The sequence below is a fragment of the Ptychodera flava genome, chromosome 17 (assembly GCF_041260155.1).
Source record: "Ptychodera flava strain L36383 chromosome 17, AS_Pfla_20210202, whole genome shotgun sequence".
Taxonomy (NCBI): Eukaryota; Metazoa; Hemichordata; class Enteropneusta; family Ptychoderidae; genus Ptychodera; species Ptychodera flava.
Window position 1 is genome coordinate 4486011 of NC_091944.1, and position 21253 is coordinate 4507263.

The window sequence follows — 21253 nt, forward strand, 5'->3', positions numbered from 1 at the left end:
AGAGAATTCTGAGGATAAAACATTTATAGCTGTATCATATGTTATACCAGTGAGGTAGCTGATAATAAAGAATTACATGTAGATTATGTATTTCCGTTTCTTTCTTTTCCAGTTCAACTTCGAAACTGAAATTTGGTTCTTCCCACATCCGTCTTGATTGCCCATTTTGATAGAATATTGGAACAGAAATATGATCTTCTATCGACCTTTCAAGTCTGTTACAGACATAAAGCAGCGGGTATACATACCCTCTTATTTCAAAGTTTCTGTCTGCACAGTTTTGCTAAGATTAGTCATTTGAAATATCCACCGCTAGTCAGCCATGTTTCTTTGTAATCATAAAGTGTTAATTGCCAAATATGAACTTTTGGAGCAGAAAAAGTGAGATAAACATGCTTAAATTAACAGTATAAATTCTCTCTTATTACAAAGTTGTGAGCTGACTTTGTACCGTCTTGTGCATTATTATTATAAATCAATTGCACAGACCAGAATGTAATCTCCATGCCAACTGGTTTCTAAATTTTTACTTGTCTGTGTAAATGTAAAATCTGCAATCTAATAGGAAATTTATGATATAAACAAACATTTGTATGATTTCAGAATTATTAAAGTCACTAGAACCAAGCGGAGGACATTCTACCAATGATGACCAAAAGAATCATTTAAGAATCTCATCTGATATAAAACAAGAACAAAACTTTTTAAAACTGCTCTGAAATGATATACCATTTGATGAAGTACAGAATTATTTTGGTATTGTGTGCTTTTTAAAATCATTACACTAAAGTAATCTGGTTAAAACCTAGCTTTGCTTGTTGTCTTTCTACTCAGTTACTGGGCAAGGGTGTGTGCTAGACTTTGCAGCGACAGGATTAACTTGAAATCAAAAAAGTGTGTTTATGTCAAAGTACTGTAGGCCAGCGATGGGATTAACCATATCAGACATGTTAGAGGAAATGTCCAAGGAAACCAACATGCCGTGTCAATTTGTCCAGCACAGTTATTACATGTACATGTAGGAGCCACACCATGGTATATGAGTCCAAAGTTGTGATTGAAAAGTGATGCAACTGTCAGCCAACACCAAGGATTTCAAAACCACAAGTTCAATATGGCAGACTGACTGAAGAGTAACATCAATGGGATGATGGATCTCAGAGTCAGTCCTGGTATCGTTCACTGTATGACCTTGGTCATCTGGTGTGTGTTCGTTACTATGACAGTGCAGTCACCCTACCACAAGGCGGCCCCTTTCTTGAAGTCAACCTGACACATTTTGTACATCTTGTAAACACTTTGTGAATAAACAGAACATGATCTTCACTCTCATTTCAGATGAGAAAAAATCTGCAGTATCTCAGTTCAAGTCAATGGTAGCTCAGTAAAACACACAGTGTTCATCATGGAGAACTTTGACACAGATGAAATCTAACTTTAAAGATTAAACCATTGCAAGCTTCCATACCTGATTGTATGTGTTTATCTATCGATTTTAATAAAAGAGAGTTTATTACTGTTTTAAGAGGACTGTTTCCAGTTTGAAGATTTTTAAAATCTGCAACACAAGTTGGAAATTAAAATTTGCTGAGTGCTTCAGACAATTTCTAGTGTTGACATTAATGCTTGATCATAATATTTTGTGATGACTTTCACTGTTGTCATACAATTTGTATATAAAGAAATATTTGACAAATATTTCTTTATATGTACAAATGCCACATCGATGTTCAAAATATCAACATCTGATTGTATAAGAGCTGCACATTGCTCCTGAAGAATGCTCTGTCGGTCTGTCTTTTGTAGCGGAATGGAACTTACAGAATTTATACCATCAAAGCAGTGCCATCATTCATGTGTCCATTTCAATGCTAGCCTAAATTGACCTTAGAAATGCAGAGGTCAAATCATGTCCTTTCCTCCAGTGCGCCATAATTCATGTACAGCTGTTCATTAAACATGTTCTTCTATTCAACTCATGAAATAGTAAATCTTGGAAAAAGTCCGCCAGACATGAAGACAGTTCAGGCAAAGTGCGAGGTCTTGGTGTTGATTTACAGATAACGTAACTGGCAGTATAGCTGTAACTTTTCATGAGTTTTTCACTATTTTTTTTGTAAATCAATTGCAAGTTCTTATTCTATTCCCTAAATCTTGTCAACACAGTATCTGTACATATAGAATGCACTGCTATTGTTTATATTGAATTCTAGACTAGATTTACTCATCGACAATAACAATGCAGTCTACACATGTACAGGCTGAGTTGACAAGCTGCATACTGTGTATCTTAACATGCTTTGGGGAGTAGAGCAAGAAACTCCAGTCGATATTAAAACAAAAATCATGAAATAATCATCTGAAGTTACATTTACTGGTCCTTTAATGTACAAAGTGGATGAATTGTCACTTGATATAGTGCATTGCAATTTCCTGTATTAAAATTACAAACTTTACTTCATTGCACAGACCACAACTCAAGCAATCCACTGTAATGTCATATGGTGGCCAGGTTCTTGAAATAGAACTGAACTCTCTGTGACTCTATGTAAGTGTAGAATCTGTTTTGAAATGCGTCTCCCCGCTGATGTGAATATGTATCCAGGCAAACAAACAATCAGATTTCACATCACAGCAGAACAGCCTATCTTGTAAAACAACCTTTGAATAATAAATCATACCAATTGATTTATTTCAAACTAACAGCAGGAATAAAGTATTGAAATATGTGTGCCCTAGTGTACCCTAAATAAGTAAAGGTTCAGATGATTACAGCAATGTGGAACAAAGTATATATGATTCTACATGTACATCAGTGTGTTGTGAACGGCTACCAGAGTTGTAATACTCCCTAAAGATTTTTTTTTCTTTTTTAATTGGTTACATTTTATTCGATTCTTTTCATAGACAAAGATAATTTACAGTTCTAAATAGCCATGGTAACGGAAAAAGACCTTGAAAATATTAAATCACAAAATAGGGAAATCGACAGTGTCAAAAAGACAAGAGAAAAATCTGAGCATTACATGGATTTTATGAAGTTGCTAATGTCTTTTTTCTTATCTTTCAGTATATATCTTAAGATTGACATTTCATCTATTAGATACCTTTCAATAAGACTGATTTCTGTCAATCTTGCTTTATAAACCACAAATGTTGCTACCATCAAAAATAAATTTAACATTTCGAATTTTTGCTGCTTAAGCATGTATCCAAATATAATGTGTTTCCATCTAATTACAATGTTGATCCTATAAATCTGATTTATAACAGTGTTAAATTTGTTCCAAAAAGATTTCAGCAGAGTACAATCAAAAAGAAAGTGTTCGCTGTTTTCAACTTGATTGCAATGTTCGCAATTGGGAGATTTAACTTTTTTCCATTTGAACAGATTTTGTTTATTTGGTACTTTATTATGAATCAAGAAATAATTAAATTGTGCAATTTTTTTAACAATAGGTCTCTTAATTTTTGTCTCCCATATGATGTTCCAACTCACATCATCTTGGTCAATTTCATTCCAAATATGTGGAGCATAGGATGTCACTGTCTTCATATTTGTAAAATTCCAATAAAAATCTTTGCATGTAAACTCAAAAATATCTTTGAACTTTTCATTACAACCTTTTTTAAGAATACAAGGTGTTGATTTTTTCACCTTAATTTGTGATTCTACACTTTTCATGACTTCCATCCATTTTTGAGGTATAACACTTTTAAGAACTTTGTATTGAATACTCCCTAAAGATTACACTTGTAGATTTCCCATGGTCTATCACAACTCAATTAAAAACAAACAGTTCTGCACCAAACAGGAAAAAAACATACTTAACCATACTTTATTTCATAAAACTTCTACCCTATTGTTTTACTTATGGGGTTTGTAAAAAATGGTTCAGAGGGAATGAGTAGTTTGACCAAAAATGACTACAAAAACCAGACACAAGCTAGCAGAAATTCCTCTCCGCCATTTGAATCACTGTGGAAGTAGTTACAAGATTTTCATGATGGTGGGTGGCAAAGCCTTTGAGAAAGAACTGATTTGCTGATTAAAGAACAATTAGTCAGATTACAATTACTTCATGGGAATTTAAAGCTGATTGCCTTTAGTCTAATAAATGAACAGTTAATCTTACCTATGTTTGTGTTGTATTCATTTTACCATACCATAATTACATGTTGAGGTGGCAATATCTGCCTCTGCAGTACATAGTCATTTCAAATAATCAACAATGAATCTATGTAATTACTCAGTGTTTGTCAAAATGCAACTCTGGTTAGTCATGTAAATTTCTACTTAGTTGTGTATGGTTATCAGGCAAAAACAACTTCTTGATATGGACAGTATGAAGTCTGTAGATGAAATCAAATGTGTTTGTCTTGCAAACCGAGACTGTTTAGTGCATCAATCCTTGAAAACAATTCTGTACTTTTAGATCATAGCCAATCATATTTTCCAAAATTGTCAGAAAATGGTTCATAACCTGTTCATCCCGATTTCCGGTACACAGTTCCATGCTCACTATTGATAACAATGAGTTTGGGCCAAACCATGATCATGAAAGGGTGAAGAATCTTGGAAAAAGAGGGCTGGTGCAGAACCAATAGGTGCTGTATTTAGTTTTTACTTCTTCAGTACTTCACTTTTACTAAGGTTTGGGAAAAAAAAAAGTGACGTTTAATGTGAAAGATGGAGAGGGATTATCTGGCGTTTATGTTCTACATAGTTTTGCAAATGACTTAATCAGTTCCCATTGCTTCTCTCTCAATCAGCCGTGACCTTGCTGTAAATGTGAAGGTTGTCATGCAGAAAATTGGCAGTGTTTATGTGAGGAGAGTTGTATTAAGTCTGCAGCTGAGAGACTTAGAGTGTATTGCAAATTCCTCATATGAAGGGTAATTATGAGATGAAATGAGTTGTGAAAACGATGTCCAGTGGTGTAGGCCTGTCAAGTCAAATTATATAAGTAACTTTGCTATAAGTAGGAATTTCAGTAGATCACAATCAGATGTGTTTCTTTTTCTTTGTAATTTATGAAGAAAATATTCATGGATGAACCCCATTTTATCATTTTTCAGTGGTTTGCAATAACTTTTATCTTGGATGAAAGCGCTATATTAGTATTCAAGATACCACTTCAAAAATTTAAAATACTTTGGAACTTATCAAATATCCCTTCAAAAAATTTAAAACACAGATTCATAGAGGATACCGGTGTTTTGTATTGATTTTTCATCCATTGGGCAAGATATGGAGTATATAAACAAAAACTATAAGTGAATCTGTGGAAAATAAAACACACAGTGCTAAATGTAAAGGGAGTTCATATCTGCAGACATATACTTTCCCAGACAAAATGTCTGATGTACGATTGATATCATAACTGTGTCATCATCATACACAGATCATGTATTAATGGATCATCAAAGACACCGTCAAATTAAATCACTGTAGTCTTTCAGCATCAGACTTCAGCTGTGCATGTAAGTTGTATGGACTATCATCTCTACAGGGGCTATTTTTGTTCACTTTGCATCACCACTGAGTCACAAGTTGCACACAGTTTCAGTATGATATGGAGTAACGTCTGTCAGATAGGGTTACAAGTGATTGTGAGAACATGGTTAAATCACCAGACCAATATTGTTATTTTAGGGAAATTGCTCATTGAGATAAGTCTCAACATTCCAATGTGATATCACATTACTCAGTGTAATGTTGACCTTGAGTGTACAAGTCATGGACGATTTAAATGGTTTGAACTCCAAGTTCAGGCATATGTTATTAATGTCAGACAATTGGCTTGCAGTAACAATTGTTGCAAACGTTGTTGTAGTGTCTTGTGTCATAAATATCGTAACCAGTAGTTGTAATACCCGTATAGTAAAATACCCTTTAAAGAGTTTGCGGTGACAATCTTAGGCCTCAATACTACATGTATGATCAAATCATAAGCAATATTAAAATATTGACATTCAATTTTTTTGTTGATCAATTTCCAATCTTCCAATGGCACTATATATAAAAAAATGTAATAGTCACTATGTCATGCAAATCAAGGTTTGCAATTTCTCAAGAAATTTTTATAATGGTGTGAAAATTAACATCAAATTTGTCCTCATGTATATACAAAAAAGATTTTGTAGACTTTGTGATTGAAAATGCTAAAGGTAAATATTGATGGAGCAAAATTAAATTTATTAATGACAAAATTTGCTAACACACAACAAACAGGCATTGGTGGAGGGTCACATTGTTAACATAATTCAAAACACATTCTGTTGGCAGAGAGAATTGACACATATATATAGAGTATCATGGGTGTTGCGTGATGTATAACTTGACCTAGATGACTCGTCTGCCGTGATTGTTTGTGAAGTTTGAACTTCAACATGACTTACAAAGAAAGGCTTTCTTGTCAGTGATTCTTGTCAACTGCCAAAACTGTTATCCATGCAAACACTCTTGTATCTCTTTCACAAAAATGAATAAAAACACAAAACTATGAGTATTTTCTGCCAGCTGAGGGTGCATATCGACACAAGGAACCCCCATTGAATACTACGCTGACCTATACCAAGGTGAACAGACTGGACAATGCATGATTTTCTTTTTTTAGATTCTTGCATCCTATAATGCCAACTTTTCTGTAGTTTTGTAGTTTTCGTGTCAAAAGTAATATTTTGGAATTGTTTAGGACTGATAATTTCAGATAACTGAATCATTAAAAGTGCTTTATATTAATGCATCATTATAAAAATAACATTACTTTTCCTTTTGTTGGTTTTGTTGAATTCCAGAGCAAAATTTGTGTTGTTGAGCAAATCTGATTTCTTTGAGTGTTGTCAGAGTTGAAGCATACATGTACGGTATGCTCTGTCTCTAGAAAGCAATTTGAAAACAAAACCTATCGGATAGTAACTTGAGGAAACTGTTGAGTTTTTGTAATTTTAGTCGATAAATATACAGACATTCTTGTGTAGCATCAATTGAAGCAACAGTCTTCTTGCTGATAAACTTGTAACATTCCACTTGTAACCAGGAAAGTTTAACTTCACAAATATTTCAAAGCCTTTGATTTCCGCTAATATTTACTATATGTAAATATTGATTCAGAATGATACATGTACATTGTTTGTTGAAGGAAGACTTGTTCATGTTTATACATTCATATTTCAAAGAGTGGATAACTTAGTTACATGTGAACTTCAGCAAATTATTCAAATGTTTCTTGTCAGTGCATGGGTAATCTCTTTACAAATGTTATTTATAGTGTTTGCATAACAAAAACAGGTTGGAATTGGACACAAATCTTAAATTTTTTTTTCAGATCAAGACGATTAGTTTTTCAAATTTTCCCCAAAATGTGAACAAAAACTGTAGGCATTAAAAATTGATGCCCATTTGGTCCAAAGTTATGAGAAATTCATAAACTATTGGTAAAATGTTGGACTAAAATTTTGATGGGAAAAATTAAAGGGCCAGTAACTGTAACTTTTGATAATTTTTGTCACTGTATTGTGTTTTAAATGCCAACCACAGGTTCCTGTTCTAATCTAGTCATAAGCATGTTGAGATACACAGTAATGTATTTGCTTGTCAATTATTGTTGACAACAGAATTCGGGTCGAGATAAGAATTCAGATGTAAAACAATAAGAGTGCATTCTACATGTACATGTAAGGACATTGTGCTGGCAGCTTTAAAAAGAATGTTTGAAAATGCTTTGGGGAGTAGATGAGAACTTGAAATGACATAAAAAACAAAATAGTGAACTAAAATTATGAAAAATACTGCATTTCTGGCCTTTTAAGTGTAAGTTATTGTACTGAGAAGCAAAGGTTTTTTCTGTGATAATAACTCTGCTGTGATCTCAAAACCAGTTTACTTTCTGTTAAAACTGATGTTCATCTTTTACTACAGCATCAAGGTGAAAGATTCTGAACACTGATCATCTCAACCAAATTTTCTTTTTTTTTTGTTTCCTCCTTTACTCAGATTTGTCAAATGATGTCACAGACATAGAAACAGCTGATGAGAGGAAGAGTGAGACGGAAAATACACCTGATGTCAACCATGTTGAGGGGACACCAGCTGACATCAAAGAAAGCAAAGTAGAAGAATCAAAAGAGAACAAAACTACTGAATCAGACATCGACGACGATTCCTCGTACTCCGGAGATTCAGCATCCTGGGACTCTGATACTGAGAGCGAAGGCTCCGACGACGACGAAATGGGGAAAAATAAAGTGGGTGCCAAAAATAAAAAAGGGTATATGATATATACCAAGGAGGAGTTTAAGGAAGAGTATCCCGTTGAACAACAGGAAAAGAAGAAAAAGAGGAGAAGTTTTTTGAGACGGAGAAGAAAAAAGAAAAATACTGATGACGGCACTACAGTGAGTGAATGCAGTGCATACAGTAGTTACTCTGTGTATACAAATTCAAGTTTTCATTATGATGATGAGGGCAGTCGTCTCAGTGATGGAAAATCCTTGGATGAACAAGATCCCAACGAACGTGCCGTGGACGTACCAGCTGGTTTCCTGCAGAGGCAATTGGAACAGAAGCGGCAGAGGGAGAGAGAGGCTTCGATGAAATCTGAGAAGAGGAGGTCAAAGTTCACGGATGGGGATGCTCAGAGAATAGGGGGCGGTGGCAGTGTATCCGAGGGAAAGGTTGCAAAGTCAGACCCATATCAGTTGGATGTACAGGTCCCATTGAGGGTAGACATTGATCAAACACAGCCTCCAAAGAAACCACCGCGGGTCAAATCAACAGCCGAAGAACAAACTGCACCCTCAACAGCTGTTCCAAATCTCTACACAACTCTACCAAGTACAGAGGACAGACATTATGTTTATTTGGATCCAAATGCAGAGAACAAGACACAAACTACCAGCACCACCACTGCGGACATTGTGATGTCACAGACCGAGGCCGTTGACACAAATCAGCCTCTGGCGCCTCCCAAACCGAAAAGGTTGAGTCAGAATATTGTGGAAAATGAAGACGGGATGACTGTGGCCCAAGTTCATGTTGTGAGAAGAATAAAGGACAAAAGTAGAAATGAACAAGAAAGTGACTCTGCAGAAATGGATCAGGACATGAGAGTGATGGATAATGTTGAGAAACAGTTGAGAGAGAGCCTTTCAGTGGAAAGCGTTCTCAAGGAATTGGATGATACAATATCCGAGGCTTCGGAGGAACTTATTATGGAGTATGCACTTCAGAAGTCACAAACAGACGTGGACAAGGGTGTTCCTGCAGGTGATGAAAGAATTGAGATCACAGACATTCCCATACAAGAAAACTTCACAAAGTTCAGTGAGAGAGAAACAGGAAGTAGCAATGAACAGCTCCAGCCACAGACTCCTCCACCGACTCCAGTCGCAGGTACACCACCGCCAAAACACACTCCTGTTATACCATACAAGAAACTGGAAGACCTCAACCTGAATGACAGGGCTGAGGGACATTCTGAACCTCTTAAAGATGATACAGACCACTCTATTGGCCAGTTAAAGCAAGAGGAGAGTAGTACAGCCAATCAGAATGGAGTTAACACTATTGAGAGAAGACCACGAAGGAAGAGCTCCAAGGGTTCAGTGTCGGCAGACTACGATTCAGAAGAAGACGATGATGATGGTGGTATCTTTGATGAAAGTTATCGAGCCTCCGCTTGGATTTATGTCGGTGAAAATGATGAACCAGTGTTTGCTTCAAATTCAGCCAGAACAAGTCGAAGCAGCACACAGAGTAAGTTTTCTGAAAATGATTAAATTATCTTTGACAGCGTCTGAAAATTGCTCCATCGTGTGTTAGGGTGTGTCTGATACTCTTGTATGGGTAAGTGCAACCTGATATCATGTACTTGTATTTGATGAAATAGTAGCAATGTTGATGAATAGAGTGATATAGATGTACGTACCATTGACAGATAGGCCAAGTACATGGTCACAAATCTACATACACTGAATTTAGGTCTGTGAATAGGCTGATTATTTCTGAGTAGATTGTAAATTTTGTCTGATGAAACAGTGAATGTTACAATACTACTGCATATATACGATCTACAGTACATGTACGTGTAAGTAAAGACAACTGTACCAGGTTTTAGACTGACTGGAAATTCAGAATCAGCTGCTGGCCTTGGGACAACTGATGACATTCTAAATGGCTTCTCTTGGCCCCTAAAGTACACATATGGAAGTGTGTGGATGAAAAGTTCATGAAGTGTTTATTTTATGTTTAGAGGGTAGTAGAAATTGAGTACGTACGTGCGTGCCAGACTGATTTGTTAGATGGTTATAGACACAAAGTGTGAATTATGCCTTCCTGTCCCTACGCAATTTATGGTACAACTATGCATGTATATAACATGTTTTGTATCAACTGCTGTATACCCTGTTCCTCACACTTCTGTACTGTATTATAATTAATTATAAGGTGACTTATAAACCCATTGGGCTGGGAGGTCTTTTTTCCTTTGGTTACTATTATATTAAAATAATCTAATGCAACTACTTCTCTGTACTTTATATGTAGATAACTCGGCAATGAACGGCTTTGTGGCTTTGATGCTGTGTTCAAGTAGGAACTGACATGTGGAATGTGTACATGTACATGTATATCAGAATGATTAAATATACTGTAGTCATTTTGAAATTTTATTTCATAATGCTGTCCCCAGCATCCTTGATCACATATATTGCTATTGATATCCACAGTTCTTTCTGAGTAAAAATCTTGCACTTTATAAAACAATTCAGGTTCTCCAAGGAGCCCCTCAAGCATTGACAGTGGATTCTCACGTGACAGAGTCGAGCGTGGGTCCACCAGCACGACAGCGTCAGAGGCAGAGTTTCAGATGTGCTACCAGAGTATAGCTAGTAGGAAAAGAATACTATGGAGTGACTCAGGGCAAAGCTATAGCAGACTATCAGCAAACTGTGAGTATGCAGCAAATACTGGTACACTATTCTGTGTATCAGTTACAATTACTTGCACACCTATAAGTGGAGTAAGGACATGATTGAATTTTACTGTCTATGTCACAAAAAGAATGTGTTTGCATAATAACTCCTTGTGAAAAATTGTTGTCCGTAGTCCTTCAGATATCTCTATGGTCTTCCCTTGTATCAGAATCTGTGTATGGTGTACCGGTATGCAAATAACTCTATGCTATAAGAGGTCACAGATAGGTCAAGTCATTGGACATACCGACATTTTATCACAGAAATCATCTGTTGATTTTTGTCACTGAGAATATTTGTGTCTGTGTTTGAGGAGAAGGTAGTAAAACAAATCAACCTTTCATGAGTTTTCACCTCATCAATGCTGTCTTTTTCACGTTAAAATATCAAACCATGCATATCTTTATGATGACAAAATAGAAATAGTAAACACATTTAAGAATGGTGAACAATAGAATTTAACCACTTAGGGATAGTGAGCTCTAGTTTTTCAACAGTAGTGCACTTGTAGAAATTATCTGATACTTGTTCACATTTGTGGCAGACAACGAGAATCGTTGAAAATAATTTATGAAGATCATTGTTACTGTGATATACAGTGCTGGATATTCAGGCATTCAACTGCCAACATTGGAATTTTGACCGCAAACTATTCTTCTTCACCGTCTGTGTGTATTTTGAAATCTGAAATTTCATTTCAATTTCTGTCATTGTTACAGTTCGAGAAAGGACGGTAAATGTTGTGAAGAAAGACGGTCAGCTAGGTTTTCGTATTCAGTTCAGCAAGCCAGTCAGAGTGACAGGGGTTGATAAGGGTGAGTATTTCACAAGATTGATGTCAACAATGTCAGTACAGTACTATCAACCAGGCCATAAGTTTACAGAAACTCCAGACATGTAACCAACACAAAAAGCCAGGCTTGCTTGTATGTAAGTGTATCAGCATATAAATAACCTCCGAGAAGCCTTGAAGTTTGCAATCTCCTGTTGTACATCATGCAGCCTTCATAGATGACTGCACAGAATGAGACAAATAAATTTGTATTTTATCAGAGGTCTTTTACAGTAACAGTAATACTTTTTCAGAGATGGTCAGTAATACTTTTTCAGAGATGGTCACTCTCAAATATTGAAAACTTCATCAGCTGGGTGCCACGGAGCAATTGGAGCTATGCCCAATGCCCTAGCAGATCTTACAATCCTGAATAACTTTATTGACTGTTTCGAAGGCCAGTGTCTCGCTGTGTTTGTCATTTGTCATCATTTTGTCGCAGTGACGCCAAAGTACATCAAATAACTTGAGTGCTTGACTTATAATTTGAAAACAGCTGTCAAAAAAATTTACAACTGATTATGTGCTAAAATTTGTGATCTATAGAAAATTACTATCCCCTTTCACTTGCAGTTTTCCTCATATTTATGTAGTCAGAATTTCCCACTAGCATAATATTAACCCCATAGTACACCACAGAGGCTATTTAGAGTGATGTGGTGCTCTCACTATTATGTGATGAGAATGGATTTTTCCTGAAAGAACAAAGTTTTAAACTCCAAAAGTTTTATTCAGTATCTGGCCGTCTTTTCAAACTACATTTGTAATGAGGGCGTAAGATTTAGTAATGGGTTAAGCCGGGAATTTTAATGGACCATAGTACAAACAAAACAATGTGCATAGACTTAGAAACATAGAATATATGAATATGTGCATATCCATACACGATTTTGTAGTTGGGTTTGTTTGTACCGCCATCACGTGATCCCTTTAGCATACTGAGTAAGTAGAATGCATTGTCTGTCTCTAAATCACTAGGTGGAGCAGCTGAGGAGGCAGGTCTTCAACTTGGTGATGCAGTGCTTGAAGTCAATGGTATGGACGTTATGATGGCATCACACTATGAAGTTGTCAAACAAGTCCAACAAGGTTGGTCTGACCTTTCCTACCATTACCACAGCATATGAGGTAGACTATGCAGGATGGGGGGATGAGATATTAGGACTCAAATTTTTACAATACTTTGCTTTTATGCTGTTTTTGTGTGCTCAGTTTGAAGTTGTTGAATAAGTGAAGTTTTCAATATCTTGTTTTGTGAAAATCAAAGATTTGATTTTTTTCCCCAGAGTATTCAATGTATTGATAGTGGCCATTTGAAATTGTGGTAAATTTTTATGTGTCTGAATAACATCTATGTTGATCAGTAGTGCCAATTATACTGGAATAGTTGTTGTAGTTATGAATCAAAATGAATTTTTTTCCAACAAAGGATACTTCTTTCCATACAAAATTTTGATGATACAGAAGGAATTGTTTCACTCATTGAACTCGTTCATTCATTCATTCATTCATTCATTCATTCATTCATTCATTCATTCATTCATTCATTCATTCATTCATTCATTCATTCATTCATTCATTGTGTGTCAAAGTTTTTCTTTGCAATGATTATAATGAAAATATTATTTGTCTTATTTTCTCTGTATTTTAACTGGGTAGCTGGAGACACTATCAAACTGGTTGTTGGTACATGTATCTCCAATGCTCTCAACTTGCCTTCTGACCAGCCAATCATATCTGGTTACCTGATGAAGCAAGGTGGCACTGGATTGAAGCTGTGGAGGAAGAGATACTTTGTACTCAAACACGACAACTGTCTCTACTACTACAAGACTGACAAGGTGAGTTGTACAATGTTGGCAAAAAAGTTAATGTGTTTGGTCCGCAATGATGTAGTATGTGTGACTTTAGAAATATTATAGGTCAGTTGGGTATCCACAATAACCAAGATTACCAAGCAAATTTTTATCAAAAAACCTTGTTCACAAGAATGCTTTTCTGTGTGGGTATACCGGTATTTATGTACTATAGTGATATTGATGATAGAGTGTTGAAAGTGACAGTTTACTTCCATGACCCTGTTCCACTCAAGTTTTTCCTCTGTAAGGATCTCAACATACACTTGATGTTGATTACTAACTAAACCATAGTCCATCATGAAAATATTCTGAGCATAATACTTTTCGTATATTATTAGATTGCTCTCTCTACAATTATACAAACATTATTAACAACATATGCAGTAACCAAACTGATACCATATAATAATTGTACTAATTTACTAAACTTGCATCTGAAACTCTGTGTGTCATTGAAAACAGGAGAAGGAGCCAGTTGGAGCCATTGTTTTACCAAACTACACTGTCACAAAAGTCTACGACAAAAACTTCACTTTCAAATTAATGAAGTATGGTGCCAAGACTTATTACCTCCATGCATCAAATGAAGATGAAATGAATAGGTGAGTCTGATGTTTCTACTACAATTTGTTTACTGAGAGCTCAGTGCCAGCACTCCTGTTGCAAATTTAAGCTACTGTGATAAACTTTTGCTGCAAAGTTTCTTAAAGAAAAGTTAGGTCACAGTATTTAAATTTTTAGTTTTGCATCCTGGCACTGTTAGTTTTCAAAAGTAGGACGGTCAAACAAAGTAAATCATCAGAATCATGTGGCATTATCATCTAAGGTTTCTTTGCTTTGTTGATGGAGATGGAATTTCAAAAATTCTGTGATATATCTGTTTATCAACATCATCATGTCAATAAATTCATTGTTAAAAATATTTTTGTATCATAGAAAACAATAAAATATATGTTCTTGGTACATCTCTGACGTAAAAACCAGGCTAATGACAATTCCAGCTGTGAAATTTTTCATTATTTTCAACATCTTGCAGATGGGCTGGTGCTCTAACAGAAGCCACCAATCCACAGAATAAAGGTGATCCCTGGTTGGACATCAGCACACACAATGTGGGTCTACCTGCTTTGTCAATAAGCCAGCCTGATTGTCATGGTTACCTCTTCAAAATGGGAGGTAGGAGGAGGAATTGGAGGAGGAGATACTGTGTGCTAAAAGATGCTTGTTTCTATTACTATGTGGATGAAATGTCACCAAGAGCTCAAGGTAAAATGTCCACTGTAATATCTTTCTGAAACTTTTGAGATTGATTTAAATATCATGTGACTTGTTTTTCCTATCAGAATCTGTGATCATACTGATTAGCATATCACATGATTCTATTTGAACCAACCAATCAATGACTTTTTTGGACTCTGGTGCAATATCTGTACAGGATCTGTACAAAGCAAAAAGGAGCAGTGATTTGGGATGTTGTTTTGTGTTTGTACACACTGGACATGGCAAACGTGAAGAACGGTAGCCCCAGTATTTTTCTGTAATCTCGACTAACCTAGGGAATCATTAGAAAAATTGTCAGAGAGCATTGCCAGAGACCCCCTAGAAAACAGTTTTAGTTCAATCCAAAAGTTTATGTCCATGTATTTTCAGCCATGCCCAGGACCTTCATGCTAATAAATATGAATTAGTTCTACCATATACTGCATAATTAGAGTCTGTACTCTCCTGGAAAGTCCTTTAAAGTCCTGTAAAGTTTGAAAATGACATTAAATTCTAGAAAGGCCTGGAAAATTGATAGCCCATCCAAACTTTTCACAAATCATGAAAAATGTGTCATGGTATTGTGAAAATGACATAGACAAATCTCACCAGGAAAATTGTATTTTAGACTTCAAAAAGTACTCGAAAATTGCTGTAAAGTGACTTGAAGTTTAGTGACTTTGAGTGTGTGGACTATGATTTTCCTAAATTTGAAGTGTCTTAAAGCTTGTTGTTGTTCATTGTTTGGATAGAAATATGTGATCTCAAGTGTGTTTCAAACTTTTTTACATCAGGTGTTGCCCATTTCCATGGATACAGTATCCAGGAGACAGAGCTTGGCAATAAGAGGTTTGCATTTACACTGACCCCACCACATCCTCAGATGAGAACGTGGTACTTCAACGCAGATCATGATGTGGACAGGAAAAGGTGAGTATGTCATGGCATTGCTGCAGCAGCAAAAATTGTAAGTAAGGCAATAAAAGAATTTGAAATGATTTTGTTTGCTGTGCGATGCTTACACTTCAAAAGAGAATATCTTTTCATAGGGTGAAATAGAATCCCTTACCAAGATGAGACTGGATGTGATAAGTGTACAGTAGATTTTCCAAAACACAGATACCAACTCTATGTTTAGATACATTCTTATTGTATTCTTTTTGTTTCACTGTGCATGGTGCATTGAACATGTACTCTCTTAACCATTGAAACAACCAATTTTCATTACAAATAATACACAATATTCAGACTGTGTATGGTGTTAAAAAAGACTTGAGATTCCTGTATCAGTATTGTGTTTTAATTTTGGCAGCAATACCATCAAAAGTATTTCTGTAACTCAGATAATATTAATCCTACTGATTTCATCAGAAAAATTTAAGAAATGATACATATCGTTTTAAATAGGATTTAAAGTATTCTATTTTAAATGGAAGGTAAGTTTATGCTTTTGAAAACATGAAAGAAGGCCATAATCTCCAGCTTGTCAAAATCAAGATCTGTGAAAATTATGAAAACTGCTGCACATTTTAAGGCAAATCTTTGAAAATGACAAGTTTTTTATAAAAGTAAGAAATGTAGAAATATTTAATTTCTTCTTTCTCAGATGGATATCAGCATTGGCAGAGTCAATTGGACGTTGGATTTGTATTGATAAGTTACCATCACAGACAGAGCAAGATTCTATTGATGGCGAATGTGAAGATATGTAAACTGCTCAGTGTCTTATGTAATATTTGATATATTATTCTGTAAATATCTGGTCCTTTGCACGGTGCAAATGGACCCCATAACCACTAATTTTTGAAGGACTTTCCAAAGTCAGGCAAAGTCAAGGACAGTTTTACAGTCCTTTTATGATGTAAACTAAAAGGGTAATACTCAATGTAAACAGAAATTGATGGTACTTTTCACACCAGCCTGTGAAATTTTCTTTGACTATTCAACATTAACCAATTCTCATCTTCTAAATGCCAGTTGTATCTCAAAATTTTCGTGAGCTTTTAAATAAGTATTTTTCAGAATTCGAGCACTGTTGTCAACAAGGCTAGTGCAGTATCTCTGATGAAACATGCTAGTGGAAATTAAGAATGAAAGACTATGACATAGAAACTTTCAGGCCAGTCATCCCAATGCTGTGACATTCTCTATGACAGCTTTTACAGCTATTTGACAGTTCTGTACCATGCTAAGGTATGTACTGTCAGCTATGCATACAATCATGATAATAGGCTGGATGGCTAGAAGGGGATAGACATATTTTCAGCATGAAGAATGAAAGCAACCAACCAAGTCAAACATTTCATTTTTCCAAACAATGTATCTTCATATGCTGTAAAATGGTGATAAATTAAGTATTTAAGCTTGGTGTTTGCTTACAGGCTCCTTATTGATCCATTGTGTGAATATAAAAGTTTTATCAATGTATACAGCGCATGTGGAAAGCCTCTCAGCCAACTGCTATGGTGGTCCATATAGAGTAGAAGTATATACAGTGTTATTTTTGGAGTGGAATATGTATCCAAGATTAATTATATCTTCCGTTCAGTTTAAACCTTCAGTATTTTTTACCAGTCTCTGTCAGAAGATATTTTTACAGGTAAATTATGATAGAATCAGTTTACAAATATGTCATTATAGTGAATTTTATGTAATTTTAATGTCAAAGCACAAATATCAACCAAATTTGTTATTATTATAATTTTTGTCATCCCATTGTATTTATTTTTAGAATAATGGACTGCTACACCAGTTGTAAGCAAATGTAAAGCCAGTGTTATCACAAAAATACTGAAAGACTAGACGAAAGCAATAGATGAAATACATGTAAAATCTGATCATATGCATAGCTCCAGTTAGTTAATGAGAAATGTTCAAGTTTAATTGTATTGATCAGTTTCATATGTTGTGAAATGAATTTCATCCTTTGATACTGATAATCAATTCTTGGTTCCTCTGAAGGGACTTGCTCTGTATACTCCAAAATCACTTTTCAGATTTCTCTTTTAGACAAATTTTTCGATGCAATTTGAAATTTAAACTGCCCATGGGAAATATTCACAGCCATCAGATACTTTGATTTATTGTTACATAATATGCTTTTATTGTTAACACTTGATCACTGTCATTGAGTGAGTGCTTTGTCCGACGTTAAACTGTAACCTCAGCTGGATTAACCATAGATCTTAGAGTCTATGGATTAACACAGTACTTTATAATCCTAGTATGTGGCTGACCCTCAGGGGTCTCACCAATGATGTTGTCTGGAATTGTCCCTTTTCTATTTATTTCTTTGTGAAAACCAATCTGTCGTTTTGTACACGAGGTGAACAAATCCTAAAACCAGTGACATTGTATTTACTACATGCTGCAGAAGCTGGCTTCTCATTAAAAACAACAAACTTAATTTGAAACATATTACATTATTCAACTATAAGTGATTTAAATATTTTTTTAAATGATGACACTTCATTACTCCTTCAGCAAATTTCAACTCGATGTCTGTAGCAAAGCACGTTTAAAGTGAATTAAAAAACAAAGGAACTCTTTATCTTTTTTTAATGGGGGCGCCCTTCAGCCAGCCTCTTCAGATAAATGGTATTATCACTTTACCTCATTTACAATTTTGTAAGACCAGTAACACAATGGTAATGACATTGCATGTAAATACAGTACTTAGTTTACATGTCCTATTTCTATCCCGTAACTTTTTATTGTCTTTTATATGTAATGTAGTATCTAGAAGGGTTTTAAATTGGCAAATCTCAAAGAACTGTTTCCCAGATTTAGAATACTGCAACTTCGAATGCACAGATTTTGATGTTTCAGACAGTGAGTAACAAGTTATTTCCAAATGGCAGTATTACAGTCAATAAAGAAATTTCATTGAACATAGAAGCAATTTATGTTTCAAAATTTTCAGTCAATTGAAAATAGGGACAGATCCCGAAACAAAATTAAATTTTACAAACAACTATTTGTAATTGACCCGGGAGTGTTTAGCTATCAATTGAATATTATTATTATTATGCAAGTTTATCATTTTTGTGTATTCTCTTTGGTATTTTAATACAATGTACTTGTACACTTTCCGCATCCGAACTTTCAGTTTTGGTGTTTTGATTTTCATTGTTGAAGTCATATCAGAACAAATTTAGGATACTTTGTCAAAATTATTGTAATGAAGAAGATATTTGATGACTTTTAAAATGTTTAGAGGATTTGACAAGAGTGATGCAAAGTGAAGTCAATGTTGAAGCGAATGTCAAAGTTGAAGTCAATGAAAACCAATCAAAGGAAATACAGTTGTTGACATGGAGAGAACATTGACCTTTGACCTAGGCATTCTAGGTGTATTTCTCCTGTAAGGCTTATAGTCAAATACAATATTTCCAGATTTTAGAAGAAATCTGCTGAGTAGTGTGCAATGTCAAAAAAAAGTAATTTGATAGCCATTTTATGGTCCATTGGGAAATTAAATGAAATAACAGTGAAATAATATAGGCTACTATTCATTGTATTTCTGAATGTATTTAACACTTTATACTTTGTGCAAGCAAGAATATTTCACAATCTAGTGTATACCTACTTGCTGTGACACTTGTAAGGAAATAAACGATAAATGATATGCCAGTTCTCTGCCACCGTTTGGTCTTTCTTCACCAGCGTATTAAATTCTATATCTGATTGCCGTGAAGATATGATGAACTACCGGTATTTCATGCATCTCGTTCACCCATGTGTTATGGACAGTAACTAGTAACCAGGAAGAAAACAGAAAATAGCCAAATTGTCAATCCTTATATCAGTAGCCAGGCTGTCAATGTCATCACAGCTTGAATGACACCACTGCTTGAAACTCTATCATCAAAGATCATATACAGATGTTCTCACATCTCTTTTGAAAGTTGTATATTGTTTTGTATTGTCTTTGCTATTCTACCCACAGTGAGATCAAAGACCAATGGAAATGAGGACTTTTTGAGTTCATCCTTTGTCAGAGCCAGTGTAGGAATTCCCTGTCACTCAATGGGTAGGAGTGAACTCAAGTTCTGTTAGCACAAGTCAGTCTTGATCATGCTTGCCTGCGTCAGTGTGTTATTCATATATCATCCTTGATCAACTCGTTCCAAGGTAGTATGCCATGAAATATTTAAGCAATAAAGTACATCCAGTGACGGTATAGCATGAGATTTTGGCCAGTTCATGACATATGCACAAGCGATAACGAGTGCATACCGGTATTTGAATACTGGTCAATATACTGGTCAATATCGAGTGGTATACAGTCGCTGGATGTAATTTATTGCTATTAATCATAACAGTATCTTGAAATTCTGGCATGGAACATCAAAACTGGATTTTTGCTCAAGCTGAGAGCTCGCGCATGTGTCAACCATGATATATCTGAATATACCACAATTCTTTTAGTGCCTCGCCCAATCAGATCGCTGTATTTGAGCCATCGATATACTGGTATGATATAATGTTGATCATTTAATATTAGAGCTATCTGTCTGTACTAAATGACTTGCCACATGAGGGCGCTACCCAGTCTCAATCCATACATTGTCATAATGATACCGGTATTGCCCAAGACTATTGCATTGCACTGTGAAATGAATTTTGCTAAGCATCATTGAAATCAACTCAAATATTCTTGCTCTCAAGCTACTAATGTAAAGGTTTTAACATGCTGGTTTATGGTATTTTAATTGATACCTGAAGCAAAACTGTTCAGTCTAGCTGTGCATCTTGGTAAACAAACCTCAGCACTTCCAATATGGTGTAGACAACTTGTCTTCAGTACCCCATAATTTACGCTTCAATACATCTACCTTCATAAGTAAGACCATAGATGCCAGTAAGGGGGGAGGGACAGGGAGATGAATCTTTCCCGTCTACTGTCTATGGCAAGACCTTGTGCTGCGAGGGAATGGTTTCAAGATGACTATAGCTAACCCTGCATTACACTGATACAGCAATGACTGTGACTATAAGTACATGCACTCCAATAATAAAAAGTTCAATTCAACATTGTTGCTTTTTACTGATATATGCACAATATTTTATGCTAAAAAATAACCAGCTGGCTCATATAAATAACACAATGCTTTTGAAAGATGTTGAATTGTAAACACAAAAATTCCTATTGGACTGCTATAAGATGCCTGTAAAACTTGATTTTCCTATAGGAATCATGTTGGGCAGCTTATAGGGCATGTCACACTTTGTGTTGGGTATCCTATAGACCTTTGTTTTTTCTGTAGGACAGCCTACACTGACGCAAACACCTTAAAGGATTCCCATATGATAAAGCCCTATA

The 21253-nt window shown here is 35.3% G+C and overlaps 1 protein-coding gene across 2 annotated transcripts in view; it reads left to right on the forward strand.

Moving 5' to 3' along the window:
* Nucleotides 1-19560, forward strand: part of LOC139115204 (enolase-phosphatase E1-like) — a 47778-nt gene extending 28218 nt beyond the window's left edge. For both annotated transcript variants that reach the window (XM_070677154.1, XM_070677155.1), the window contains 9 exons: nucleotides 8000-9760; nucleotides 10774-10953; nucleotides 11697-11792; nucleotides 12788-12898; nucleotides 13469-13650; nucleotides 14131-14270; nucleotides 14705-14934; nucleotides 15723-15858; nucleotides 16535-19560. In XM_070677154.1, the coding sequence (XP_070533255.1) occupies nucleotides 8000-9760; nucleotides 10774-10953; nucleotides 11697-11792; nucleotides 12788-12898; nucleotides 13469-13650; nucleotides 14131-14270; nucleotides 14705-14934; nucleotides 15723-15858; nucleotides 16535-16640 (2942 nt within the window). In that variant the 3' untranslated portion in view covers nucleotides 16641-19560. The remainder of the gene's footprint in view (nucleotides 1-7999; nucleotides 9761-10773; nucleotides 10954-11696; nucleotides 11793-12787; nucleotides 12899-13468; nucleotides 13651-14130; nucleotides 14271-14704; nucleotides 14935-15722; nucleotides 15859-16534) is intronic.
* The last annotated feature ends 1693 nt before the right edge of the window (nucleotides 19561-21253 follow it).